The sequence below is a fragment of the Rattus rattus genome, chromosome 9 (assembly GCF_011064425.1).
Source record: "Rattus rattus isolate New Zealand chromosome 9, Rrattus_CSIRO_v1, whole genome shotgun sequence".
Taxonomy (NCBI): domain Eukaryota; kingdom Metazoa; phylum Chordata; class Mammalia; order Rodentia; family Muridae; genus Rattus; species Rattus rattus.
This window is the reverse complement of record NC_046162.1, coordinates 48628998-48655857: the sequence shown is the minus strand read 5'-3', so window position 1 is coordinate 48655857 and position 26860 is coordinate 48628998. Positions and strand designations below refer to the sequence as shown.

The 26860-nt window shown below is 47.2% G+C and overlaps 2 protein-coding genes and 7 non-coding genes across 9 annotated transcripts; 1 reads left to right on the top strand and 8 right to left on the bottom strand.

The window, feature by feature from the left end:
• Positions 1-105: 105 nt before the first annotated feature.
• Borcs6 (BLOC-1 related complex subunit 6) lies at positions 106-2076 on the bottom strand. Its single transcript, XM_032913460.1, has one exon. It carries the CDS (start codon positions 1912-1914, stop codon positions 826-828), a length of 1089 nt encoding a protein of 362 aa, XP_032769351.1. The 5' UTR covers positions 1915-2076; the 3' UTR covers positions 106-825.
• Positions 2077-12040: 9964 nt separating this feature from the next.
• Aurkb (aurora kinase B) lies at positions 12041-16336 on the bottom strand. The gene is made up of 8 exons (XM_032914169.1): positions 16295-16336; positions 15609-15711; positions 15468-15531; positions 15141-15332; positions 14817-14955; positions 14586-14734; positions 13245-13419; positions 12041-12784 (listed from the first exon to the last, which is right to left on the bottom strand). Exons 1-8 carry the CDS (start codon positions 16334-16336, stop codon positions 12623-12625), a joined length of 1026 nt encoding a protein of 341 aa, XP_032770060.1. The 3' UTR covers positions 12041-12622.
• A 5427-nt stretch (positions 16337-21763) lies between these two features.
• Positions 21764-21835, bottom strand: Trnaw-cca. Its single transcript has one exon. It is a non-coding gene; the product is annotated as a tRNA-Trp (tRNA).
• Positions 21836-22329: 494 nt separating this feature from the next.
• Trnag-ucc lies at positions 22330-22401 on the top strand. The gene has a single exon. It is a non-coding gene; the product is annotated as a tRNA-Gly (tRNA).
• A 352-nt stretch (positions 22402-22753) lies between these two features.
• Trnad-guc lies at positions 22754-22825 on the bottom strand. The gene has a single exon. It is a non-coding gene; the product is annotated as a tRNA-Asp (tRNA).
• Positions 22826-23322: 497 nt separating this feature from the next.
• Positions 23323-23394, bottom strand: Trnap-cgg. Its single transcript has one exon. It is a non-coding gene; the product is annotated as a tRNA-Pro (tRNA).
• Positions 23395-25878: 2484 nt separating this feature from the next.
• Trnat-agu lies at positions 25879-25952 on the bottom strand. The gene has a single exon. It is a non-coding gene; the product is annotated as a tRNA-Thr (tRNA).
• A 278-nt stretch (positions 25953-26230) lies between these two features.
• On the bottom strand, positions 26231-26312 carry Trnas-aga. The gene has a single exon. It is a non-coding gene; the product is annotated as a tRNA-Ser (tRNA).
• A 403-nt stretch (positions 26313-26715) lies between these two features.
• On the bottom strand, positions 26716-26789 carry Trnai-aau. Its single transcript has one exon. It is a non-coding gene; the product is annotated as a tRNA-Ile (tRNA).
• Between the last annotated feature and the right edge of the window lie 71 nt (positions 26790-26860).

The following is a 26860-nucleotide window of genomic DNA, read 5'->3' as shown; positions in this document are numbered from 1 at the left end:
TTCCTCCCCCACACTTCCCGTTCCCACTCCGGGAGCCACAGGGGTCTTCATTCCCGATCCTTTGGCTTCTCAACCCATCCGACCCGCACAAAAACAGGCTCAGCCTCAGCAGCAGCAGCAGCAGCAGTAGCACTTTAATTCCACAAAAACTCAGAAAGCCAAAATTGATTAGAATACTCCACAACAGGTGGGCTTCAAACCCGGTAACAATTCTACCTGAACCCTGAGAGCAGTGAGACACTCCCCCCACCACCTCTCTCCCTCCATCCTGAAATGTGCTCCCGTTAGCTCCACCCCGTGGCATTTTAGGGGACCAGAGGGAAGAAGCAGGAGGTTATGCAGATGTGTACCCTCGCCCTCGCATGGTTGTGGACAGGGATCATTCAAGTTCCTAAAGCCCCCCGGCACTTGAGGTATGACCATTGGAATCCGGATGGCCGCAGCGGGGCTGGGGTCTCCTCTGTTCTCTTCTGATCACACATTAGGGTCTGCCCCACCCTCCAGCAGAGATCTAAGGGCCTGTATTCCCGTGGACGGCGTTCTAGCTTAGGGAGAAGAGTCAGGAAGAACAGGGTAGCTACGGATGGCCAACTGAATAAAAGCAGAGCTACATCCTTTCCCACCAGGAAAATCCTCAGAACTTCCCCACTCACACTCCTTAGGCTTAGAATGGGCACAGGCCCCCTAAATGCTTGTGGAAGAACCTGTAACGCATAGGCCTCCCCTCTGCAGGCAGTTTCCACCAGGGCTCTTTGACGAATCCTGAGGGTCCTGTTGGACCACGTTCTGGCCAGGTTAGGCATGGCCTCTCCTCTATGCTCCTGGTCACTTGCATAGGGCCTCCAACACCTCCAGAGTGCGTCGGATATCTCGGACTTGGCGTGCCAGCCCCTGAACCGGTTGCAAAGCCCGTTCCAGCTCCTCGCAGCGCGCAAGCAAGGTGTACATGCCCTTGATGCTCATGTCCACGGCTTCACCTAAGGAGTCCACCGCGTCGCGGTAGGTCTGGATGCAGCCCACGCTCAATGCCGTCAGCTCCTGCACCGCACCACCCAGCCCGCAGAGCAGACGGTCCACCCTGCCGCCCAGCTCGCGACTCAGCCGCTCCAGATCCCTCAGTACGTCCGGGTCGATGGGAGGGATAGTGGGGGTGGGTGCGGGCGTTAGGCAGGGTCTCCCAGAGGCAGGAGGAACGGGTGATGGGGCGCCACTCAGTCGGATCTTGAGTTGTAGGTTGTTGGCGACAAAGTGAGTAAGGTCGCCGTGGCGGCTCACCGTGCCCTCCAGCTCTAGTGGGCTGGAGATGGTGGCGCGACGTCCTCCGCCCGCGCCGGCCTCGCCACTGGAAGAAGATCCCCCTCCGCCGCACGCCCCACTCAGTCCGTCCAGGCTGCGGCTGTCCTGAAGGCGGCTGGGAAACGAGTGGCCAGCCCTACCCGCCGCCGCCGCCTCCTCGTCGTCGCCGTCGTCGTTGTCGTCACCCTCTTGCTGAGGCAGCTCCACATTCATCTCAACGCCTCCGGGGCTCCCTCGACGGCAGACCGTCAGAGCGGAGGGCTGATCCTCGCTGGGCTCGGGCTCCGGGTACCAGGAGGACGGGGGCGGGGTGTGCTCGGAACCTGACGTCCCCCGGCTGCCCCGGGCCCCTGACGGCGTCGCCCGGGCGCTTGGCTTGTCCTCCCAAATGTCCAGCTCCGGCCGATGGGCGATGCTGCCGCTCGAAGTCTTCGGGGACGGTCGGGGGTGACGGCTCGCGACCCCAACGCTCTCAGCCTCTTCCTCCCCGGACAGCGTCCAGGCTGAGGGCGGTTTCGAGAGCGTTCGGGACGGCCTGCCGCTGAAAGTCACAGCCTGGTGGTCCGCTCCGGTCGAAAGGTCCTGCTCCGGCCCGAGCCGCCCCCGGGCGGCCTCCATACTGAGGGTGGGGGCCGGAACCGCGAGTCGTCCGCCCGGCTCCCCGGCAGCGGCGGCACCTTTAAGGGGCGTTGGCGGAGGCGCGCCGATTGGCAGCCGGATGATAATGGTTGGGACAGGAAGGACTCTGTGATTGGTCGTCACCCCAGGAAGTTCCGGAAGGAGAGCTGTTATTGACCTGCAGAACACACGTGAAAGCCAGTCGGGTGGCGGCTCCGAGGTGACAGCTGTGCGCGGGGCTCCGCCTTTTCGTAGAGTCGAGGGGGCAGATCTTAAAAGACCCGAGCCCTGAACCTCCCGAGTCCCACAGGGGCGGAGCTTAGGCTCTACTTCCCCAGTGGTGTCTTCCTGAATCACCGCCTAACAATCACACACAACCCGGGATCATTCTTAGGATTTCTAGAGGTTCTTGGATGCTCAGGGTTGGACTGAGCCTAGCTAGATGACCGAGAAAGAAAAACAGCACCAAGGGAGAGAAAGCCAGAATTCCCCGGCTGTCCTGGCACTAGCACTGGCCTCGAACTCACAGAGAGCCTTCTGCCTCTGCCTCCCAAGTGCTGGGGTTAAAGGTAGAATGACACACCATGCCAGACTTGTTCCCTGTTTTTGAAACTGAATCCTGTGTGGAAAGTATGTACAATTACTGTGGATAGTAACTGCAGAATCTTCCCGTTTTCGCTAGCACTAACCATGACTTTTGCAGTCCCCTCCACCCTTTATTTTATTCTTGTGTTCCTTGCTCATGCCTTGAGGTCTTTTTCCTTTGAAAGAAGCAAGTCTTTTGTCTTCTACTACTATTACTACTGCTACTAATATTACTACTGCTACTACTATTACTACTGCTACTACTACTATTACCTAATCCTCTTCCTCTTCATGCCAAAGGTATGCCTTGCCACCACCAAAATGGATTTTAAAATTTTAAAAATAGGGGTTGGGGATTTGGCTCAGTGGTAGAGTGCTTGCCTAGCAAGCACAAGGCCCTGGGTTTGGTCCCCAGCTCTGAAAAAAAAAAAAAAAGAAAGAAAGAAAAAAAAGAAAACCTCATAAAAATTTTTTTTTTAAAAAATAAAGATGACGGGGCTGGAGAGATGGCTCAGCAGTTAAGAGCACTGACTGCTCTTCCTGAGGTCCTGAGTTCAAATCCCAGCACCCACATGGTGGCTCACAACCATCTATAATGAGCTCTGATACCTTCTTCTGGTGTGTCTGAAGACAGCTATGGTGTACTTATACATAAAATAAATAAATTAATATTTTTTTAAAAAAAAAATAAAGATGACCTTTAGTGACAATGGTGGTTTTACTTGGTGGCATAAGGTTTAGTTGGAACATTGTCTTCCCTACTGTTTGGTGACTCCATTTAAATTCCTTTCATATATGTACATATTTTAGGAAACTTCTTCAGTAGGTTTCCATTTTATTTTCAGATGATGTGAGATTTATTACTGAACATGATTTGGTAGGGTAGAGGAGAGCACTGTGGAACATCAGGAATGCAGGGCTCTCCACTTGTCCAGAGGACCACGATTGGGGACACACTTGACACCACAGCCATCACAGCCATCAGGAATGAGCCACTTCTCAGCAACCATGTCTTCAGATTCATCTGCATTAAACTTGGAGAAGCCCCACTTCTCTGAGATGTGGATCTTCTGGCAGTCAGGGGACTTGAACTTGGCTCTGTGCAGAGCCTCAGTCACAATGTCCCCTATTCTGCAGCTTGGTGCAGATGGACATGATGACCTGGCCAACGTAAACCGGGGCCAGTGGCCCTGGGGCTTCCCAAAGGCACCGTGCATACCTGTCTGGAGCCTAGATCAGGGACAGCATTGTGATCAGAGACTTGATTATGGTTCCTTGAAGCCACCCATGTAGACAATGGGCTACATACACTACTGTTTGCAGCCATTGCACACCAAAGTCCCCACAGGGGTCCATAGATTTTTAAGCTATTTAATCCTCCTAGTTTCCCCTTTGTCTCTCCATAACAATATATTCTATTTCTCTGTCTAGGTACCTGTCTTAGTTTGAGTTTCATTTGCTATAAAGAGGCACCAGGACCACAGCAACTCTTTTTTAATGTGAATACTGTTGCTGTTTTCAGACACACCAGAAGAGGGCATCAGATCCCATTACAGATGGTTGTGAGCCACCATGTGGTTGCTGGGAATTGAACTCAGGACCTCTGGAAGAGCAGTTGGTGCTCTTGACCACTGAGCCATCTCTCTAGCCCAACTTTTTTTTTTTTTAATGCTCTTTTCTCCTGTCTTCTCAGTCACTACCAGCCCTTATTATACTTTCAAACCCAAGCTGTTTAAAAAAAAAAAAAAAAAAAGATCCAATTTATGTATATCAGTACCCTGTAGCTGTCTTCATACACACCAGAAGATCCCATTACAAATGATTGTGCGCCACCACCAAACCACTGAACTCAGGACCACTGGAAGAACACTCAGGGCTCTTAACTGCAAAGCCACCTCTACAGCCCCCTCATGGCAGTTCTTATTTAATTTAAATTAAATATTTAATTGGGGCTGGCTTACAGTTGAGAAGTGTAGTCCATTATCATCATATCAAAAGCGTGACGGTGCGCAGGCAGACCTGGTGCTGGAGGAGTAGCATCACCATGCCACTTCTGATCGTAATGCACGCATGAACGCTTAAAAGCTAACATCCACAAATAAAAGGAAACGCATGATCTTTGTCTTTTGGGGCCTGGGTTATCTCATACAGGGTGATTTTTTTTTTCCTAGCTGTATCCATTTACCTGCCGTGTCAAAATCTTTTTTCTTAACAATTGAATTTATATTCCACTGTGGAAATTGACCACACTTTCAGTGTCCATTCATTGATCGATGGCTACTTTCAATTCTGTTATGGATGAACATGGATGAGCGCCTGTCTCTGTAGTAAGATGCATGGTTCTTTGGTTATATGTCCAAGAGTGGTATAGGTGGATCTTGAAGTACTTCGATTTCCAGCTTCCTGAGAAAGGATCGCACCGACTTCCACAATGGCTTCACCAGTCTGCACACCCACCAGCAATGAGTGTTTCCCTTTCCCCATCCTCAATGGCATGTTGTCATTCCTTTCATTGATCTTGTTGGCTAGTTTTTCACCAGTTTGTTCCACATACCATTGCCTTCCCAGGGTGGTGGAATCTGGTGCCTTTGTGCTAGCCTGAACCACATCTTAGAATCTCCTGCTTACTCTCCCTGTCCCCTTTAGCAATTCCCAAACATGAAAACTCAAACCGGTTAAACAACTGCCTTTCTACGCTCACTTTCCCATTCTCCCCTTCTTCTAAGCAGTATAGCTAAGCCTTGTGGCCCATGCTCATACACTCTAGGTTGGCCTTGACTCAAGATCTTTCTGCCTCAGCCTCCCTAGTGCTAGGATTCAGGCATGAGCCATCATGCTTCCTCTTGCCTTTGTGTGTATGTGTGTGTGTGTGTGTGCGTTCAGAGCAGAGGAACAAATAGTTTTTTACCCTTAAGACACAGCTGATTGTGAGATGTAGATTAGCCCAACAATCGGAGTTTAATCCCCAGGGCCCACATGGTGGAAGGCAAGAACTTGCCCTTTGACCCCTGCGTATGAGTCACGGTGTGAGCAAACATGGACACACTCTCAAAAGAAATGAATACATTGTGTGTGTGTGTGTGTGTGTGTGTGTGTTTGTTTTTTAAAGAGTTGACTCTCTGCTCCTCCCTGCTCTGTGTCCTCATAGTTCCACCTTGACTCTGAAAGGTCAGAATGCATGGGTCTGGCTGTTTGGAGCACCTGTTCACCAAGGTTGTCTCCCACTTTAAAGGTATCGCTAACCTCAACTCCACAGTCTATAGGTTCCAATATGATGCCATCCATGGCAAGTCCCACAACAAAGGCAAGGCTAAAAGTGAGAAACGTGTCATCAACAAGAGTCCGTCGCCAGTCTCCATCTTCCAGTAGCTAGCTCCTGCCAGCATCGGAAGCTGCCAAGTCTGTTGCTTTGCCTGCTTCCGTCTCCACCACCACAGAGAAGGCTGGGGCCCACTTCAGGGGTAGAGCCAAAAAGGTAATATCTGTACCTCATCTGCTCCCGCCATCATGGTTGTGATGGGCAAGAGCCATGAGAAGTACGATAACTCAGAACTGTCAGCCGTGCCTCCTGTGCCACTGTCTTAGTCAGTGTTCTGTTGCTGTGAAGAGACACCAGGACTACGACAACTTTTTTTTTTTCGAGACAGGGTTTCTCTCTGTAGCCTGTAGCAGGCTCAAACCTTGATGGTGTTGCAGTCACTGCTACTTATGGTTATTAAGAGGTATTAGATCCTACAACACAGAATATGATAAAACAATTTTGCTGCTATTGAAGAGAGGAGTGGGCCAGCTCCACCAAACTCAAGTAGCTGCAACACAAAGAAAAGTAGCTGAGGGGATGACCACAGTGTCTATTCCATCAGGGTCAGAAGCTGTGTCTCACAAGTTGGACCAGCTTATGTGGTTCAATTATGTGACCTGACCTTTTTTTTTTTTTTGGTCATGGTTTATCCGTGCAGCTCTGGCATATATACACACCAAGCTGGCTTCAAACCCACACAAAAAACTGTCTGCTTCCCCCTACCAGAAGCTGGGATTAAAAGCAGGTGCCAGCACCACTTGTCTCAGTAAACTGGAAACCAATAACAGCTTGGTAAGTGTCCTGTCCTATAACCTACCCTTCCCTACCCCAATCACATACAATTATGAAGTTCCCTTGTTTGTTCTAAAAATATAATTGTATTCTGGAGTGAGCTTTCTTACTGAGGGCATCACATACACTCCTCCAGCAGAGAGATATGGGGTAAAATGGCACAGACTGGGCGATAGTGGTGCACACCTTCAGTCCCAGCCTTTGGGAGGCAGAAGCAGGAGGATCTCTAAGTTTGAGGCCAGTCTGGACTACAAAGTGAGTGCCAGAACAGCCAGGCCTACACAGAGAAACCCTGTCTTGAAAGAAGAACTGCATGATGTATGTACATGGTATACTTCCACATATGCAGGTAAAAAAATTTTTTTAACAAAGAACAGCATAGTAATTCATCGGAAGGTGTTATGGCTTGAATTTTTGTTGTCCCCAGATTCATGTTCTGGGTTTTTGATTGGGTCCTGACCAAATGGTGGGATAGATTTAATTGTGGCATTTTCAAACCTATTGTGATGTTTTGGTCTTTAAATTTTTTTATTCATGTGCATGGGTAGAAGCCACAAAAAGGTGTCAGAGCTCACAGAGGAGTTGCAGTTGGTTGTGAACTGCCTACCAAGGGTTCTTAACTGCTGAGCCACCTATCCAGACCCATCATGCTTTGCTCTTATACGATCCACCCCACCCTCCAGACCCCTCCCTCGCCGCAAACAGCTCTCCCTTCTGCTTTCAAGGCACATACGTTCCACGCCCTTTTCTTCCTCTTTAGACCCTTTCTTCCCATTTCACATTCTACACACACACACACACACACACACACACACACACACACACACACACACACACACACACACACACACACACACACACACACACACAGGTGTGTATGTGGAAGCAAGAGGAGAATAAACTCTTAGCAAGGAATCCATTCCCTTCTCCCAGCAACCATATGAATCCCAGCTTCATCTCAGCCACAGACCTCAGGGGTCAGTCACTTGGTGTTAACCTGTACTGGCTGGCTTTGTGTGTCAACGTGACACGAGCTGGAATTATCACAGAAGAAGCCTCAGTTGAGGAAATGCCTCCATGAGATCCAGCTATCTAACGCATTTTCTCAACTAGTGATCAAGGCGGGAGGGCCCAGCCCATTGTGGGTGGTGCTGTGCCTGGGCTGGTAGTCTTGGGTTCTATAAGAGAGCAAGCTGAACAAGCCAGGGGAAGCAAGCCAGTAAGTGACATCCCTCCATGGCCTCTGCATCAGCTCCTGCTTCCTGCACTGTTGAGTTCCAGTCCTGACTTCCTCTGGTGATGAACAGCAATGTGGAAGTGTAAGCTGAATAAACCCTTTCCTTCTCGGCTTGCTTCTTGGTCATGATGCTTATGCAGGAATAGAAACCCTGACTAAGACAGCACCTCCAACTCACAGTCCTCAAAGGCACTTTTTTTTTTTTTCGTTTTTTGAGACAGGGGTTCTCTGTGTAGCTTGGGCTGTCTTGGAACTCCCTCTGTAAATCAGGCTGGCCTTAAACTCAGCGACCCACCTGCCTCTGCCTCCCAAGTGGTAAAGGCGTGCACCACCATTGCCCAGCTTACTATGCAGATTTTTATAATTTTGATCTCACTCTGTGGCCTAGGCTGGCTTGGATCTCACCATGTACACCAGGCTGGCTTGGCTCTCATGACAGTCCTGTTGCTTCTATTTCTCAAAGGCTGAGATTAAAGGACCACTGCCCTGGGCTTGACATGACCAGGACATGAGTGGTTTTCCTGTATCTTATGTCTGTGACTGGTGCCCTCCAAGGCCAGGATACCATGGAGCTGAACTTGCAGATAGTTGTGCCCTGCCAGAGAGTCTTTAGAGGGGCAGTTATGCCTCACACCCCTTAACATTTTATTTTTGTTTTTTGGACAGAATCTCACTCTGTGGTCTTGGCCAGTCTAGAACTTACCATATAGACCAGGATGACTCAGATTTGCCTGCTTCTGCCTCCTGAGCACTAGGATTAAAGGTCTGTGTCACACTGACTGGCCATATTTGACTTTTTTTTTAAATAATAATTTTCTTTAATTGAAAGAGATTATTTGGGCTGGAGAGATGACTCAGAAGTTAAGAGCACTTGACTGCTCTTCCAGAGGTCCCAAGTTCAATTCCCAGCAACCACATGGTGGCTCACAACCATCTGTAATGGGATCTGATGCCCTCTTCTGGTGTGTCTGAAAACAGCTACAGTGTACTCGTATAAATAAAATAACTAAATCTTTTTTTTTTTTTAAAGAGATATTATTTTCTCACACAATATATCCTATTATAGCTTCCCCTCCCTCTACTCCTCCCAGGTTGTCCCCACCTCTCTTCACCTCTGGATCCACTCCATTTCTGTCTCTCTTTTTTTTTTTTTTTGGCTCTTTTTTTCTTCGGAGCTGGGGATCGAACCCAGGGCCTTGCGCTTCCTAGGCAAGCGCTCTACCACTGAGCTAAATCCCCAACCCCTCCATTTCTGTCTCTTATGAGAAAAGAGCATTCGCAAGGCTTTGCTTGCATAGCTGTGGTACCTGAGTTTGCTATGTAGACCGCACTGTCCTTAAACTTGTGGCGATTATTCTGAGTACCATGCACTGACATGCCAAACTAACTTGGTTTTTGGCTTCAAAAATACCCCAGACAGGGTTTCTCTATGTCTCTGGCTGTCCTGGAACCTCGATCTGTAGACCAACCTGACCTAGAACTCAGAGGTCCACCTGCCTCTACTTCCCAAGTGCTGGGATTAAAATCGTGGATTACCACCACCATAGCTTCCCAATGTTGACACAACTGTACTAACAATCTTTCACTTTCAATACAGTATTTGTTTTAGCTATGGTTTCCACTGCTGTAAAGAGACACCATGACCACAAGGCAACTTTTATAAAGGATAACATTTAATTGGGGCTGGCTTACTGGTTCTGGGGTTCAGTCCATTCTCATCATGGCAGGAAGCATGACAGTGTCCAGGAAGGCATGGCACTGGAGGATCTGGGAGTTCTGCATCTTGTCCCAAAGGCGAACAGAAGACTGAATCCCATGTGGCTAGGAGGAAGGTCTCAAAGCCCAACCCCACAGTGACACACTTCCTCCAGGGCCACACCTCCTAATAGTGCCACTCCCTGGTCCAAGCATATTTAAACCATCACATTCCACTCCCTGGACCTATAGGCTTGTTCAAATACATCAGTCTATGGGGGTTATACTTAGGCATAGCATAACGCAAAATACATTTAGTCCAACTTCAAAAGTCCCCATAGTCTATAGCAGTCTCAACAATGTTAAAAGTCCAAAGTTCAAAGTCTCTCTTGAGTCATGTAATCTCTTAAATGTAATCCCTTAGGAAGCTAAAATCAAAAAGCAGGTCACATACTTCCAACATTGGGGGATATACATCACCATTCCAAAAAACATCATGGTGAGGAAATACTGGACCAAAGCAAGACAGAAAACTGGCTGGGCAAACTCCATGTCTCCCATGTCAAACCGTTCTTCAGGTCTCCAAATCCTTTCACCCTTGTTGATGGCTGTTGGCAGATCTGGCATTCAGCAGCAACAAACCTCATTCTCTTTTTTTTTTTTTTTTTTTTTTTTTTTTTTTTGGTTTTTTTTTTTGGAGCTGGGGACCAACCCAGGGCCTTTGCTTTAGGCAAGGGCTCTACCACTGAGCTAAATCCCCAACCCCTATTCTCTTAAGCTGGTTCCACTCCCTGTTAGCAGCTTTTCTTGGTAGGTATCCCATGGCTCTGACATCTCTAATGTCTTGGCATATCCAAGGCAACTTGTGTTACAGCTTCTTGTTCCAATGTCTGGGATCCACACATGATCTTCTGGGCTCCTCCAAAGGGCTGTCATCGCTTCTCCAGCTCTCTGTAGCACTCTAGGCTCTGGTTCACAGCACTCCACTGCTGCTGCTGTTCTTGGTGGTCATCCCATGATATTGGCATCTCCAATACGCAGGGGACTTCCAGTGCGACTAGGCTTTACGAACGGCCTCTCATAGGTTCCCTTCACGGTGCCACGGCTCTTTGCATGACCCCTTCAGTCCTGGGCAGTCACCTGCAACTGAGGCTGCACCTTCACCAATGGCCTTCCATGGCCTCTCACAGTGCCAAGCCTCCATGACCCCTTCATGCCTTCAAAACCAGTACCACCTGGGTGACTCTTACACATTACCAAGTCCAGCTGCAGCACAAGGTAAAACTTTGGTGATCTCGAACACAGCTTCTTTGTGCTCTCAGAAAATACTTTCCAGATTTCACCTCAGTGATGCAATGTCTTTCTTAGCTCCAGCTAACCAGCACCAATTGTCCCAGTGGTCCCTTCCAGACTCTAAAGCCAGAGACACATGGCCAAAGCTGTTGAGTTCTGTTCCTTGCTGGGGATGGGACATGGCCCCCTTGTTCTATTACATCATCACCAGCTTTCTGTCTTCCAATTCCTTCACTGCCTAAGCTTGGCTGTCCTGGAGCTTGCTCTGTAGATTGACCTTGAACTCAGAGATCTGCATGGCTCTGTCACCTGAATGCTGTGATCAAGCTGTGTGCCACCACACCTGAATTTAAGGTTTAGTTCCCCTAGAACTTGCCTGTCTCCTGGGATTAAAACTGTGCCACTATGTCTGAGCCAAAGCTTTCCATGGCTACTGTTCCTCAAGGTCTGGGTCAGACGCCTGTGCTCTCCAGTTCTGGACTATAGTTCGTTCCAACAGACTAAACATCCAACAATAACCAGGTAAGAACCCCTCACAGGATAATAACCATCCCTTGTTCAACTGTGAAGCTTTAGTTTATCTGGGTGGGATCTTGCCCCAAGGTCACCACTCCCTTGATCCCATTTAATAGCCCTGCACACAGGATTTAGCTTCCTTCCACTTCCTGGTGCCCCTTTACTCTATGAACCACGTTTTATGCTTCCTTTCTAAGCTTGCTTGCTTCATCAAAACGCTCTTCATGAGAGTAAACCAGAGGGCAGTCTCTGCTGGGCTTTTTTGAGACTTGTTTTGCCGACACAATTAATCTAAATCTCTTCACCTTAGCCCTCGGACAAGGGCAAAAAGCAGCCACATTCTTCACCAAAGTATCACAAGAACAGACTCTAGGTCAAGTTCTAAAATTCTTCTCTGTAACCTCTAGAGGCAACAGGCCTCCACAGTTCAAATCGCCCTTGGCGCCACCATCTTCTGTATTCTTACTAAGATGGCCTAGTAGAACATTCCACTGCTTTCCAAAGTCCTAAGACACACATTCCTCCAAACAAAAGCATGGTCAGGCCAATCACAGCAATACCCTAGTCCCTGGTACCAACTTCTGTCTTAGGGTCTCAAAACCCACCCCACAGTGACACACTTCCTCCAACAAGGCCATACCTCCTAATAGTGCCACTCCCTGGGCCAAGCATATTCAAACCATCACAGAATTCAAAAACATGAACTATTTAAGACTTTATTATAAAATATGCTTTATTCTTCATAATTTTCCTGAATTTAAAACAGACTAGGCTACACCATGTTTCAGAGAAATTGTATTACATGCATTTTTGGCTTATATTATTTTTAAAATAATGTTCAACATTTGACAAATTCTTTCAGTCAGACTAGAGGGTTTAAAATTCTGTGCATGGGTGTTTTGCCTGCATAGATGATACCACATCCATGCCTACTGCCTGCAGAGGCTTGAAGGCCTCGATACCCCAGGACTAGGTGTTACAGACAGTGGTTGTGAGCACCATTGTAGTGCTCAAATTGAACTCCTGGTTCTTGGGAAGAGTAGCCAGTGCTTTTAACTGCCAAGCCATCTCTCTAGCACTGTTTGTTTTTTAACTTTATATGTTTGGCTTGCATATATGTGTACGACATGTATGCCCAATTTTGCCTGTAGAGAATAAGATCCCCGAGGAATAAGATTCCCTAGAACTGGGGTTAGGGATAGTTTCCAATCACTATCCCCTTCTCACGACACATACACAGACATACAAAGAAAACTGAGAAATGACAGGAACAAAAATCAAGAAGCAGGCTAAAGGGCAGAGGGAGGCAGAACCCTCCGTGAGTTGGCCCGGACCCAAGGGTGAGCCGAGACCTGCTCCAGAGGCAGTCGTTGTGAGGGATTATGTTTGAGCAGCTTGGAGATGAGGTCCTTGGCCCCCAAAGGCATAGAAGAGGGGAACTTCAGGTCTACCTGCAGGTAGAAAAAGGAAAGGTGTCATCTGTGTTACTCCGACCACATTCTCCTTGACTACTTATTCCATTAGGAGACAGAGAACACCCAGAGAGGTGTTATTGCCAGTGGATGGCAGCCGGGGGGGGGGGTCTTATTTATTTATTTATTTTGAGAGTGTGGATACAGGTAGGTTGCTGGTGCTCATGCAGGTAGCACTAACTGTTCTCAGCAGCTATAATAAGAAAGCGGATGAGAAAGTAGGCAGGGCACGTGTTGGGGAGGAGTCCAGGGATGTGAGTGACAAGTGTCCTTAGGGGTAGTTATGGTCAAGGTTCGTTATATACAAGTTGTCAGAGAATGAATGAAAAGTATTTACAAAGCAGGGACATTTTTAAAGAGCCATGTACATCCACTCTGAGTGTTCCCAGTCCCCAGACCCTGGCTTCTACAGTACACAAAGCCTATGGGTCCATCTCACCTTGACAATCCGACGATATGTCTCACTGTGGCTAGGACTCTCAAAGGGTGGGTTCCCCACCATCAGTTCATAGCAGAGCACTCCAATGCACCACAGATCCACCATCTCATTATGCATCCGCCCCTCAATCATCTCTGGGGGCAGATAGTCCAGGGTGCCGCACATGGTCTTCCTCCTGGTGGGATGAGGGAAGAGGGTAGGGTCCCAGATGTCAGACAGCTTCTCTTTTCTCTTTACCTGACAATAGGTAGCCCAGAGACCCCAGGATGCGCTTTGGAGTAGGAGACGGTAATGATATATAAGCCAAATGGCAGAGGCGGGCATGCATGGTGCCAGCATGGTCACACTCATGAATTATCTTAATCAATAAAACAATCAGAGACAAGGGCAATGCTTACGTCAAAGAAAAAACAGAAGACACCAACGCCCACCAAGCATATGCTACTTACATTTTACTGTGCAATACCCTGAAGAATAAACAACCAAGGGATCACCGGAAACCCACTCAGATACACATCTAATCCCACCAGGGCTTGGTGTGTTTGGCTTTGTTTCTTTGAGGCAGGCTCTCTCTCTAGCCTTTGCTGGCCTGGAACTCGCTGGCCTTGACTTCATCTGTGTTACCCTGACTACCACTGCTTACCACGGACTGACTCCCGACGGCTGGATTTAAAGGTGTGTGTCACAACGCCTGACTTAATCCCAGCACTTGGGCAGCTGACATAAGATTGTCAGTTTGAAGCCATTTTGGGCTGCAGATAAGTCAGAGAGCCAGCATAGAGCCCAGCATAGGCAAGCCCCTCAGTTCCACCCCTAATACCGTAAAACCAAAGCAAACCAAATAAAACGTGACGGAGTAAGCAGACATGGTAGGGTAGGGTATGCCTGGGATACCAGCTGCTCGCTTGAGCCTGCGCCTTTAAGACCACAGAGTGAGACCATACCTCCTTCCAAAGAACAGAGTTTTGCGAGGGTAAACTTGGCATGGTGATACATTCCTGTAATCCTAGTACGTTTGGAGGTAGCAGCAAGGAGAATCAGAAGTCAAAGTTCTCTTTGACTATATAGAGAGTTTGAAGTCATCCTGTGCTACAGAAGACCAGACCCTGGCTCAATCAACCAATCAACTATCAATCAGTCTATAGTGTGGGAGTTTTCTCAACAATGTAGACTCACTATATTTAATTTTAAAAAAAAGTAGAAAATCTAGGGCATGAATTCTTGAGTCACCTATTTCTGTAATGATATCACTATGTCTATACTACAAGGAGAAAACCCCCAAAAGCTCCTGAGGAATGTCACAGCCTCAAGTCGGGAACAGCCCCCCAAGTCCCTCCATACCTCAGGGATGGGGCATGCACAGACCAGCCAAAGTCCGCAATCTTCAGCTCTCCCTGTAGACCTAACAGCAGGTTCTCGGGCTTTATGTCTCTGTGAATCACCTTCTTCTTGTGGCAGTACATCAGCGCGTCTGACAGTTCCTCCATGATCTGTGAGGGCCCATACAACAGGAAATCAGGCCCTCGGTCTCCAGCAACAGCCCCGGCCTCACACCTGACACCAGGCCCTGACCGTGGCAGTCCGCTGCTCATCGAAGGTTCCGCTCTTCTGTAGTTCCTTGTAGAGCTCTCCGCGGGGGGCGTATTCAAGTATCAAGTAGATCCTCTGCTGGTCATAGAAGTAGTTGTACAGCTGAAGAATGTTGGGATGTCTGGGGCAGGGAGAAAAGAAGCTTCAGGCTGTATCTAGAAGCCCGGACAGATTGCAGAGACTTAACTCAGGGAGCAGGAAGAGCTGGGGCAGGTGGTCTAGGTGGAGTGAGACCGGGCTGGGATTCCCAGCAACAGTGAGGTGTTGGGGTTAGCAGAGGGACTGGGGTCAGGGGTGACAGCATACTTCAGGTGCGCCTGGATTTCGATCTCTCGGCGGAGCTGGTGCTCCACCCCCTCCTTTTCAATCTGAGACTTGAAGAGGATCTTTAGCGCCACGATGAAACGGCTTTTCTTCTCTCGAGCCAAGTACACATTTCCAAATTTGCCTTTGCCCAGAGGACGCCCAATCTCAAAGTTGTCAATGGTGAAAGGCTGCCTGATTAGACAAGCAGGGGGAAGTTAGCTGGCTCAGTGCTAGCTGGCTTAGACTCTAAAGGCAGCCGATCTCTCACAGTCCGTGCTCCCCTTACCCTCCTCCATTTCTGCCTCATCACTGTTCAAGTTCCCCTACCTGCTCTGGGGTCCTTGCAAGGCAGTGGCGCCCTTGTTCTCAGTCAACTTATGGCCAGGGACAGCTAAGGAAAGAGCAGCTCTGTTGAGTCTCCCCCTTTGCCATTCCCAGCTTACACCCTCTCCCTATTGTCCCAGGTACCTGTGGACTGGCTGTTGGACCGGTTCATGAGGGCCTGTGCAGGTGTCATGGCAGGCTCCTTCCGTAGGACTCTTTGGGGCAAGGTGTTCAGGCCAGACTGAGACTGAGAAGCAAAGGGTGACTCTGAGGACCTCCTGGTCCCTCAGAATGTGCTACAAGCCGCACTTCAGCTACTTGTTAAAGAACCCATGCACTCACAGTTCACAGAACAACAGTGATGCACCGTGGTTTGCCTGCCCAGCCCCAGGAATCTGCTCACTGCTCCACGTGAAAAGGGTTAAAAAACAACTGGCAGCCGGGAGTAGTAGCCCTCGCTCACAGGCAGAAACAGGGAGGTCTCTGTAAGTTTGAGGCTAGCCTGTTCTAGTTTCAGGATGGCCAGGGCTACACAGTGATATACTGTCTCAAAAAAACAAAAGTAAAAAAGAGAAATTAAAATAAATAAAAATTAAAACAACCCGAGGTCCTGGCACACATCCATAACTTAGGAGGTGGGGGCTCCTGACTAGGAGTTCTAGGCCAGTGCAGCCTGAGCTAAATTAGACCTTGTTTTAACATTGCCCTCCCCACAAAAAAAAAAAAAATTAAAAAGCAAAGTAAATGAACCAATGAGAAAAAACAACCCAAGATAAGAGGCAAAAGACTGACTATACCAACTTAACAATTCCCCTGACCCTGGCTCACACCTCAAGCCCATCACTGTCCGGTCTGGATAGTTCTAAACACATCACCACCTTCGCCCAGGCTTACAGAAGAACCTGAACGTGTGAGGTCGACGACATCCTTTATAGGAACAGACCATCAGGGATACTGATGGCCTTGGGGGTTGCAGGATATTTGATCATACCGTGAATCTCAGGGATGACAATTAGGACAGGAGAATAAAAGATATGTTTACACTTGGACCACTTCACTTTCAAAGTTCTCTGAGTAATAAATAGCTCTTTTCCTGGGATACCAGTCCGGGTAAAAGTAACAGGGTTGTTTGGTCCAGACCCCACTCTTACCAGTTTGACTCAGTTCTTCAGCCAAGAGAGAGCCCCAGTGTGCCTACAAACCTTCCTCAGTGATGATTGGTATAACTTGACATGTGCGTTCATGCACGCACACACAGCATTTCAAATCTACTTGGATTCTTACTTCCCACCGCTCATTAAGATAAGTTCCAGAGCTGGAGTGTAGCTCGACCGTACATCAATACTTGGAAGCTCTGGGTCCATACCCAGGATCGTATTTAAATATTTAGATCATTTTGGACCTTTTCACCCGTAACTTTCTAACCTATAATCTATTTTCTGTGTAGTTAATGTTTGCCGACTTGAGAGTGGGACTCCCGACCCGAAAGCACAATGAAGCTTGCTCGGGCCCAACTATTACTTGTATGTGACAAGCAGGATCAGCTCTACGGAAGCCCTCAGATTCAGGTTGGCAACATCTGCTACCGTAAGACTGCAAGTGACCAGACTGAGTTTTGCAAGCAAACTCTTGGAGCCACACGTCGGAAACACTTAGCAGTCCGGCCATTTGCAGGGCCCAACATCTATCTCCATGGACTCCTCTTCCGGGGGATGTGGGGCGGGGAGTGTGGCTAGGACCTTACCGTCTTTGAGCCGTAGGGCCACGGGTAGACGTTCTCTTTCTGAGCCATTCTCCAGGGCAAAAGCGGGAGGGGAGCTGGGCAGAGAGGGAAACAACAGTGAAGGCAAGAGGTGCAGAGGCAGATCCCCGGGGAGCGCAAGCCTGGGCCGGCGGAAGGAAGCGAATCAGCACGCAGCCAAGGTCGGGGGCACTTCTGCACCTCTCCTTCTAGGCGGATCGGCGGGCACGTGGACCCGCCCAACGGAACCCGACCCCGAGGATCACTGCGGCCTCCGGAGTCCCCGGAAAAGCCGAAACCTAGTCCGATGGGCGCTCGTACACCGGAGAACCTACCCCGCGACCCGAACACTTTCGAATCTCCCGCTCTAGGCCCATTGGCTGAACGCCACCCAAGCCCGCTCTCATTGGCTACGGTTTTTGTGACGCAATTACTGAGCCAGAATGAAGGTGTGGCTTAAGAGGCTCCTTTTTCTTTAAAGATTTATTTATTTATTATATATAAGTACACTGTAGCTGTCTTCAGATACACCAGAAGAGGGCATCAGATCTCTTTACAGATGGTTGTGAGCCACCATGTGGTTGCTGGGAATTGAACTCATGACCTCTGGAAGAGCAGTTGGGTGCTCTTAACCACTGAGCCATGTCTCCAGCCCGAGGCTCCTTTTTCTAGGTTGAGACTGTCCTAGGATGTGCACGCTTTTTTTTTTTTTTTTTTTTTTTTATATATATATATATATATTAAAAAAAGTTATATATTTAAATTGGGCGGTGGTGGGGCACGCGCCTTTAATCCCAGCACTCGGGAAGCCGAGGCATGTGGATTCGTGACTTTGAGGCCAGCCTGGTCTACAGAGCAAGTTCCTGGTCAGCCAGGGTTACACAGAGAAACCCTGGGGGAGGTAGGGAGCCGAAGAAGATGGTGTGTGGGGAGGGTTGGGGTGGGGAAAGGAGAATAAGAGGGCGTGGGGATGAAAGGGAAGTGGTGTGTGAGGAGCAGGGAGTGGGGGATTTATCTAAGACGCTGTGGAATCCTGTCTCAAAGACCCTAAAATAATAATAATATAAAATAAAAGATATAAATATTAATATGATCGAGTTCTTTCCGATGGCATTGGTTAAGTTGTCTGGTTTACACAAAAATTTAAATGCTGCCCTTAAAATAACCTTTGAAACTACAATTATTTTTCAGTGTCTTTGGTGTATTGCCCTTACAAAGCCCCATAATACCCAGTTCAAGTAGATGCTCAGGTCTATTATAGAAACAGGCATAATATTGTATAAGACATAGTATTTGCATAGGGCTCATAATTCTCTAGGGTTCGTTGATTAATTCCTAGATCACCTAACTACCTAATATGACAAAAATACTGTGAGAGAAGTAAGTCCTTGGTTAGGGAATATGATGGGAGGAAAGTCTACTACTCAATACAGATGGCAATCTTCTGATTGGATGGGTAGATGTGTAGGTTAGAGAGACAGACAGACAGGCAACAGTTAGTTAAACCTGTGGGTGTAGAAATCATGAATATGGAACTGCATTTCTGGGTTCTCTATCCTACTTGTCTGTTTTGTATCTGGTTTTTGTTTATTCAAGACAAGGTCTCTCTGTTCAGCCCATGTTGGCCTTTAATTCACTAAATATAACCCAGGCTGGCCTTGAATTTCTTTCCTTTTTTTTTTTTTTTTTTTTTTTTTTTTTTTTCGAGCTGGGGACTGGCCTTGAATTTCTAATTATCTCACAACACCACTGCCAAGCCCATGTTTCTTCCATTTGTACTTTCTTAAGAATCCTGTTTTCCTAGGAAGAACTTTTCAGCCTGTGGCATGGTCTACATTCCTGGGTGAGGCACACTCAAAACCCACTCTCCTGCACGGTTTTGCTTATGTGTCCTTACTAAATTTTTCTTTAAAATCCCAGAAGGTTCTAATTCTATCAGTAGGCTTGTAATTTCAGCAACTCTGGAGCCTGGGGCAAGAGAATTGCTAGGAGCTCCAGGCTACTACAATGTGAGCTGTATATATAATATATATATATTATATGTATTACATATATATATAATATATAATATGTTTTCGAATTCTATAAGCTAACAATTTCCAATGAGTTAGCTCTTGATTTTCCTTGAGTCATGGTAGAGACGGACTTGTGGACTCTGTTGGCCAAGTCACACTGAAGGTGTCCATGAGACATATTGTTACCGTTTTCACCCTAAGGGCTGACATTTCATGTGGCCAGGAAGATCATAACTATTCTGGGACTCCAGAGCGTTGGCGTACACAACCTCTGCAACAAAGACTGCATGCCACTGTCTCAATCCATGTGACAAAGTGACTGGTCTGGCATAAGAACCAGGACGGAGGGAAGTAAGGGAAACGGATTCTAGTTGACAGGGGTCTGCTGTGTGGGTCATATTCTGAAGCCCAAAATCCTCACCAGGAACCCCTGCCGCATTGACAGAGTTGCAGCTGGTGAAGCAAAGAAGGGTTTAGATAGGAAGCCATCTTTCTGGGAAGACAAGGCTTGTGTGTATTTGTGTGTGTGTGTGTGTGTGTGTGTGTGTGTGTGTGTGTGTGTGTGTGGTGGGGGGCAGAAGAGTTTGCTAGCTGGGGTTTTTCTTTCACTTCCTGTTTTGTTCTGCTTTTTTTGGTTCTTGTTTTTTTTCCTTTAAAAAGTGAATTAAGGGGCTGGGGATTTAGCTCAGTGGTAGAGCGCTTACCTAGGAAGCGAAAGGCCCTGGGTTCGGTCCCCAGCTCCAAAAAAAAAAAAAAAAGAACAAAAAAAAAAAAAAAAAGTGAATTAAAGGCAGTCTAGGCCCCCAGGGAGAAGTTGGGAGAAGTAACGTTTATATGCAATACTCCGAGTTCTGCCCAAAGTTAATCAGAGATGAACAAAAGCACTTTTTTTTTTTTTTTTTTCGGAGCTGGGGACCAACCTAGGGCCTTGCGCTTGCTAGGCAAGCGAACAAAAGCACTTTAAAAAAATTCAGACCCACTCCATAGTGGCTCATTCACACCTGTAATCCCAGCATGTTGGAGGCAAAGGCAAGGGTATCACTCCAAGTACAAGACCAATCCGGTTTGTACATAAGATTCCAAGCAAGGATTACAAAAGAGTAAAATAAAAATAACAAGACAGAAAACCTTAGATTTTATTTTACTTTATTTTGTTTCATTTTTGACTTTTCAGGGATTTTAATAGTCAAATGCAGAAGTCTGGTTTATTTCAATTCCTTCACTGCCAAACCAGGGGCAGGGACTGCCTCAGCCTTCGGCCTTCTTCTTGTCTGTGATGACCGGCTTACAAAGATAAAGCAAACCTCAAACCTCATTCTTTGTTCTCCATCCTGAGGGATTTGACATCCTTCTGCCCCGACTGTGAGCAGAAAATTCTTGATTTCCTCAGTTTTCTGAGGCAGAGTGAAGGGGACTCAGTGCTGGCAACCACATCCCAAAAACGCACAACGACAAGATTTAAATATTTAAATACAAGACAACACAACACTGGTGGGAGTGGGGTGGGGATAGAGGTGGGGGTTAGGACAAGGAAGAGAACAGTTCACTTATGCTTGAAAAGGTTTCGTATCCTTTGAAGACAGTAGGACAGCTAAGAAAAACCTTTAACCCCAAACTGAGATCCCAGGATTTCACACCACAGAGCTTATTCAATAAAGGTAAACAGTAAACAAACAAACATGAACTGGGAGCGGATCCTGTAAAGTCAGTGCCTGTGGGAGTGCAAAGCGCAGGATTAAAAATAAGGTCAAGGGGCTGGGGATTTAGCTCAGTGGTAGAGCGCTTACCTAGGAAGCTCAAGGCCCTGGGTTCGGTCCCCAGCTCCAAAAAAAAAAAAAAAAAAAAAAAAAAAAAAGGACAAAGTCGGCTACATGAGGCTCCCAGGCTAGCCTGGGCTACAGGAAAAGCTCATGATAAAACAAAAACCCCAACAACCCTCCAAAAACCCAGGTCAACATACCAAGCAAACAAGCAAAAGGGGCTATTGTGGTGGCCAAATATTAAATAGTAAGAAAAAAAGTGTAGATTAGACAGCCAACCTCAGAGAAATTGCCTAATACTCTACATAACTGGAAATCCAAAACACTTCTGATCTTTCCAGCTGCGTGAAAATTCAGCCTGTGGTAGGAGAGAGAGAGAGAGAGAGAGAGAGAGAGAGAGAGAGAGAGAGAGAGAGAGAGAGAGGCAAAATTGTGGACACCAGTAAACATGAATTAATCAGTGCAAATTGGGACAATATAAATATTATTTTTAAAGTGATAAACTATTGCTACACTTTTTTTTTCAGAATGTTTATTGCCGTTTATTGTTTATTTCAGAATGTTTAGTGCATTAGCTAAAGAAGAGTCGGGACTGTTCATTAACAATTTGTTAGGTTATTTAAATATATATTAAAGGCATGGCTATTTTGGCAGACACGGGAAAAAGGTGTAAAACTCTCGACACGTTTTAGCAGCTCTGAAGATAGAAAAAGTCTTGATGTAGTGGAAAGGGATTTTCCCTCTTTCTTTAGTGTACTTGGTCTAGACAATAAATAAAGCAGATGACCCCGACGTGATTTGAACACGCAACCTTCTGATCTGGAGTCAGACGCGCTACCGTTGCGCCACGAGGCCTCCCTCCGGCCAGCGCTTATGGGTGTCGTGGACAGAAGCTACAACCGCAGTGAGCAGGGATGATTTCCTTCAGGCTGGGACTCGGGTTTTACTCTCACGGTTCTCAGCTTCGGAGAGGCTCGCACTCACATGGAAAGTGAGTTAATTATGGTAAAACGTTGAAACGTTTCCTTGGCACTGGGCAGAAAGGCTAACTCTTTAATTTTGAGCCTCACTCAAAGAAGTGACTTCTATGTTTGGAACTTTTTTTTCCAGAGATGATGTTATACTCCTAAATACATTTTACATTTAATCCCAGTTGTGTTAATGACTAAAACAAAATGAAACAGAACAATATAGCAAATCTCGATTGGTTTCTCTGGATTTTGCTTTGCTTACTTCTATTTTTCATGTTATCACATATTTCGACATAGCTACATAAATAAATAAGATAAAATCGAGTATTAGCAGGAAGATACATATAAATATGATCACTGCAAACCTTTCTTTCACCTGCGTTGGTGGTATAGTGGTGAGCATAGCTGCCTTCCAAGCAGTTGACCCGGGTTCGATTCCCGGCCAACGCAAGGTTAACCTTTTCTTTTTACCAAAATCAGTGCGTCTAAAATATCCAAAGAAATCTTTTCCTTCAAATCTAGGAGTCAACATAGACATCATCACCACTTCTCCACAACCCCTGGTCATTCGCCCTGATGCTGCAATGTTCGTCTTTTATTCTTTCTCCGGTGTATGTACCCTATGACGTTATCTGCTCGAACTTCAGACTCTGCGCTGGTTGCAGTGTAAATTCAAACCCAGAAACCCTGTAGCCAAAGCAAAGCTAGAACCTGACCTTTGCATTAAACTGCTTGGTACAGCTACGAATGGCTGTGTCCATTGCTTCTGCGAAATTAAAAATAGCAAATAAAAGTATACTTTCTCCCCGTCGGGGAATCGAACCCCGGTCTCCCGCGTGACAGGCGGGGATACTCACCACTATACTAACGAGGAGTAAGCTGAAGCAACCTTTCTCTAGATCCCTGATCTGGGTTCTAGATTGAAGCTGCTTGGCTGGGCTATGCGGCCTTTTCTTCCTAGATGTTCGGAGTGGTAATGTATGTATGCCGGTCTCCAGAAAGTCCGAAAACAGCAGGAGTGATCGAAGAGCACGGATGGTCTTCAAGGGTGTCGAAATTCGAGTTCTGACGATCCCTGGCTCTCCAAGAAGACCCAGGATATCTCCCGCCCCTCATCGCCTGTCATTCACAATCCCAAAATACAACATCCGTCAATCTGATACCAACTTCTGGATTCCAAGCTGAGGTACCTAGCAAGAGGGGAGAAATCGAGCGACCTGCCTAAGAGTGGACGTTGTTTCGCTCGCGCTCGCGCTCGCATGACAGCTAGGACTGGCGCTGACTTTCCTGCCGCCGAAGTGCTCATTCAGAATGAGAGAGCCTGCAAAGAGCTTGCTTGCCTACGTGCTCAAGGAGGCAAAAGATAATATGGGGCTCGTCCGGGATTTGAACCCGGGACCTCTCGCACCCGAAGCGAGAATCATACCCCTAGACCAACGAGCCGACGTGTGACCCAGTCTGCGGACGCCCATAGAGGTCGTAAGACTTTTGCGGCGGTCCGCGTGACACCAAGCCAGGCGGGAAGGCGTGCTGGGCGACCACCTACTGAGAAGCCCTTCAGAGCAGAATTTGGAGCCCAGCTGCTAGGTGCCGACCCTCGAGTCCCGACTCCTCCCTGGAACTAAGAGGTGTAGGCTCAGCTGTCACTTCGTCTCTTTGCCACTAGAGACCGCGCTTTCGCTACTACGCCTGCGGTTCCCTACCCTGAAGTCTGCGCTCTTCCTCCTCCGCCCGGGGTCCTCCGGTCCAACCTCCAGTACTGAGCGTTGACTTTAATCAATGGAATGGCTTGGTTTGGAAACGCTCCTGCAGCCGCGTTCTGAACTCCAAGGGTGAATTACAGCTTTTCTTGCCATCTCTACGTTAGTCTCACTGCAGTGACGGACCCGGAGTAGATTCTTCAGTAGCCCACCATCTATCCACACTGCCTATCCACACCCAGCTAGAAGTCAGAACAAAGAGATAACAGCAAGAATTCATCCAAAGAAAGTGTTGCTAGCACTGGGGCCCTGGGTTCCCAGCTCATATTAATCAGATTCCACCACCTACCCTTCTGTTTAGCTTTCTCATTTTCTCCTCGGGTTAACTGACTACGTGCCGCCAGAAACACGGACAAAAACCAGGAATTGAATCTTTATTTAGAGTCAACGTCTGAGAAAGAAATAAATTAACATCCTAAAAGGTCTGTTTCTCACCCGGTCGTTAGCCGGCGGATTACACGGGAAAGAGTAACAAAGGCAAGCGCTTCAAAGCTTAGCCTTGCTTCACGGACCAGCCTCTCCCTGAGATTCAGGGCGTTGGTGTTTTCGGTCTCCTTTCTCATTGTAACAGGAACAGGGTTCACATACATAAAGGCCACTGAGCTATACATTCCTCGTTAGCTTCCTACTACACGAAATACAAATGTGTGCCCTTACACACTGTGAAGTGCCTTTATCTCTAGACTTTGATGAAAACGTAACATTTTAAGACGAGCCAAACTTCACACTGACATTCACTGCTGTAGGGTTTGACTTTGGGCTGCCACACTTGCTTGCTGACTGCCATTTGGTAAGACAAGAGGTGTTATTGGTGCACTGCGGTCCCTGGCTGGTCTACGCCTGGAGCCTACCTACCCTGCAAGAGAGTTTCTTCATCCACACCCTCTCAGTTACTAAGACATATTATTTTTCCTAAGCATGTCTAGAATTCTCTTCCTGCAACCCCCTTGTGTGTGTGTGTGTGTGTGTGTGTGTGTGTGTGTGTGTGTGTGTGTGTGTGTGTGTTGGCACCTTACTAAATCAGACTGGCCTTGATCTCACTTTTGTAGCTGGGTTGAGGATCCCCTTAAACTGAAGAGCATAAGCGGGTGCCACCGTCCCCACCTAAGGATTAACACTTTTTTCAATGCGTATAAGATGTCTTTCACCTGTCACCTGATGACTGTAGAGACCAGAAGAGGGTGGTCACATCCCCTGAACGAGACTCCTCTGGAAGAGCAGCCAGTAGTCAACCACTGGGTTGCAGTTCCTCTCACTTGCGTTTATTTATTGTGCCATCCCTGCCCCGGGCTGCCTGTTTTTCCATAGAATGCACAGCAAGTTTCTACTCTGTGTCTAAGGTTTTGCTTACGTCTCACAGAAAGCTGACCCTGCCCAGATCACCTTCATTCTGATGCAGGATGAAGTGCTACCTCTTTCTCAGGCTCTTGTACATGCCCCTGTTCTTCCTGTCTTGTGTTGAGAGATTATCTTCCCAGCATCGTGAGAAAAAAATCGGCCTTACTCTGGGTGCTCTGAGTCTGTTATGTCACTAGTTTATCTGTAGAGAGCAATGCTTTCAAGACCACATTTTTATTCAGACATGGCCAAATGGGAATGGTCTAGATCTGTCCAAGGAGGTTGTAGGCCCTGTCAACATCTCACTGTCCTTCCAGCATTCATGTCTACCCAGCCTTAGTGTGCCAGGAAGACTCCCCACCAGTTCATGTGTGGTTCCCATCGCACAGGACCTCTCTTTACTTCCCACCCACAGGGTCTTAGCCCTTCAATGGCGGCAGGCCTGTTAAGTCTGATTCCTATCCTCACTTGCTCCATGTGGGGATAGATGGGTGTGAGTAGTAACTTCACATGACAGGCCTGCCTGCTACAGAGCTGCATCTGGAATCCGCACCAAATTGTAACAGACTTACATACCATATTCAAAGTGTAAAACGATGAGTCCTCAAAGTAAAAGAAATAACAAATGGAGACTTGATAGAAAATTGGGAAGGATGGTGAGAATGAGGTCACAGGGTAGGTGGGCTGTGAGACTCGGGGAATTGTGCAGGAACAGGTAAGGTAGGAGGAACTTCTGGAATCCTCTGTGCTTGCTTTTATATAAAATTTGTAAAGGTTAATTAAGTCTACTTAAAAACGTTAGAGACTGCGAAGGAAAGAGGTTATACAAAGGCACCGCTGGGATTCGAACCCAGGATCTCCTGTTTACTAGACAGGCGCTTTAACCAACTAAGCCACGGCGCCAATGCCAAGAAAGTCTCTTGCTAGAATGTACTACAAGAATATACGACTCGGAACGCAACTTATCGGCGTAGTCTAAAATACACTTGGTTTATTTCGTCTGTCTATGATGTTACCTTTCATGTTAAAATATTCAACATTTAAGGGAGATGCACGATTAACCCTAGATTCTATATTCTGAGGGGATTTTTTTGGGTGCTGCACAGCTTCTACTAGGACAGAAACAATCACGATTTAGTCGAAACCTTCAAAAACTGAAGAAAAAAAAAAAAGTAACCAGACGTAGTCGGCAGGATTCGAACCTGCGCGGGGAGACCCCAATGGATTTCTAGTCCATCGCCTTAACCACTCGGCCACGACTACAGAACCTCTGAAGTTGCTTTTATCCAAAGCTTTTGTTACTCTTTACACTCTTTGTACACCCGTAATGTTTTTACTTCTGGATGTGTTAAATAGGAAGGTAGCGCGAAAGCCAGAGCTGGACATAAACAGATGCTTTGGCATTGCACCACACATCCTCAAACCCTCCTTCCAAATCCTCCCCAAGTGTTTGGTCTCCAGTAAAGATCACGTGGGAAAGGAAGACGCAGCAGTGGCGACCCAGACTATTCCCTACGTTCTTGATTCTGGAATGTATTTCTTCCCACTTACACAATGCTAACAGTTCAGGTTTTAAGAGATTGCAAATGATGTGTTCTGCCATTAGAAGTCTCCGGAACTAATCCTTTAGGAAAATGTATTTCTTTAAAAAAATATTTTGAGGACTTGGCCCGTACGGGGATCGAACCCGCGACCTTGGCGTTATTAGCACCACGCTCTAACCAACTGAGCTAACCGGCCATCCACGGTAATGCTACTGAAAAGATACTCCCAAGTCTGTTTCGAAGGAGCTCCAAATTTACAATAAAGAA

What these genes read in the sequence shown, in the direction of transcription:
- Aurkb (XM_032914169.1), bottom strand. Translation starts at nt 16,336, where the DNA reads ATGTGTTTAGAACTATCCAGACCGGACAGTGATGGGCTTGAG. An exon ending in GTCCAACAGCCAGTCCACAG is followed by an intron (nt 15,532 to 15,608) that starts GTACCTGGGACA and finishes CTCTTTCCTTAG; the next exon opens with CTGTCCCTGGCCATAAGTTG. An exon ending in TTGCAAGGACCCCAGAGCAG is followed by an intron (nt 15,333 to 15,467) that starts GTAGGGGAACTT and finishes TTGTCTAATCAG; the next exon opens with GCAGCCTTTCACCATTGACA.
- Borcs6 (XM_032913460.1), bottom strand. Translation starts at nt 1,914, where the DNA reads ATGGAGGCCGCCCGGGGGCGGCTCGGGCCGGAGCAGGACCTTTCGACC.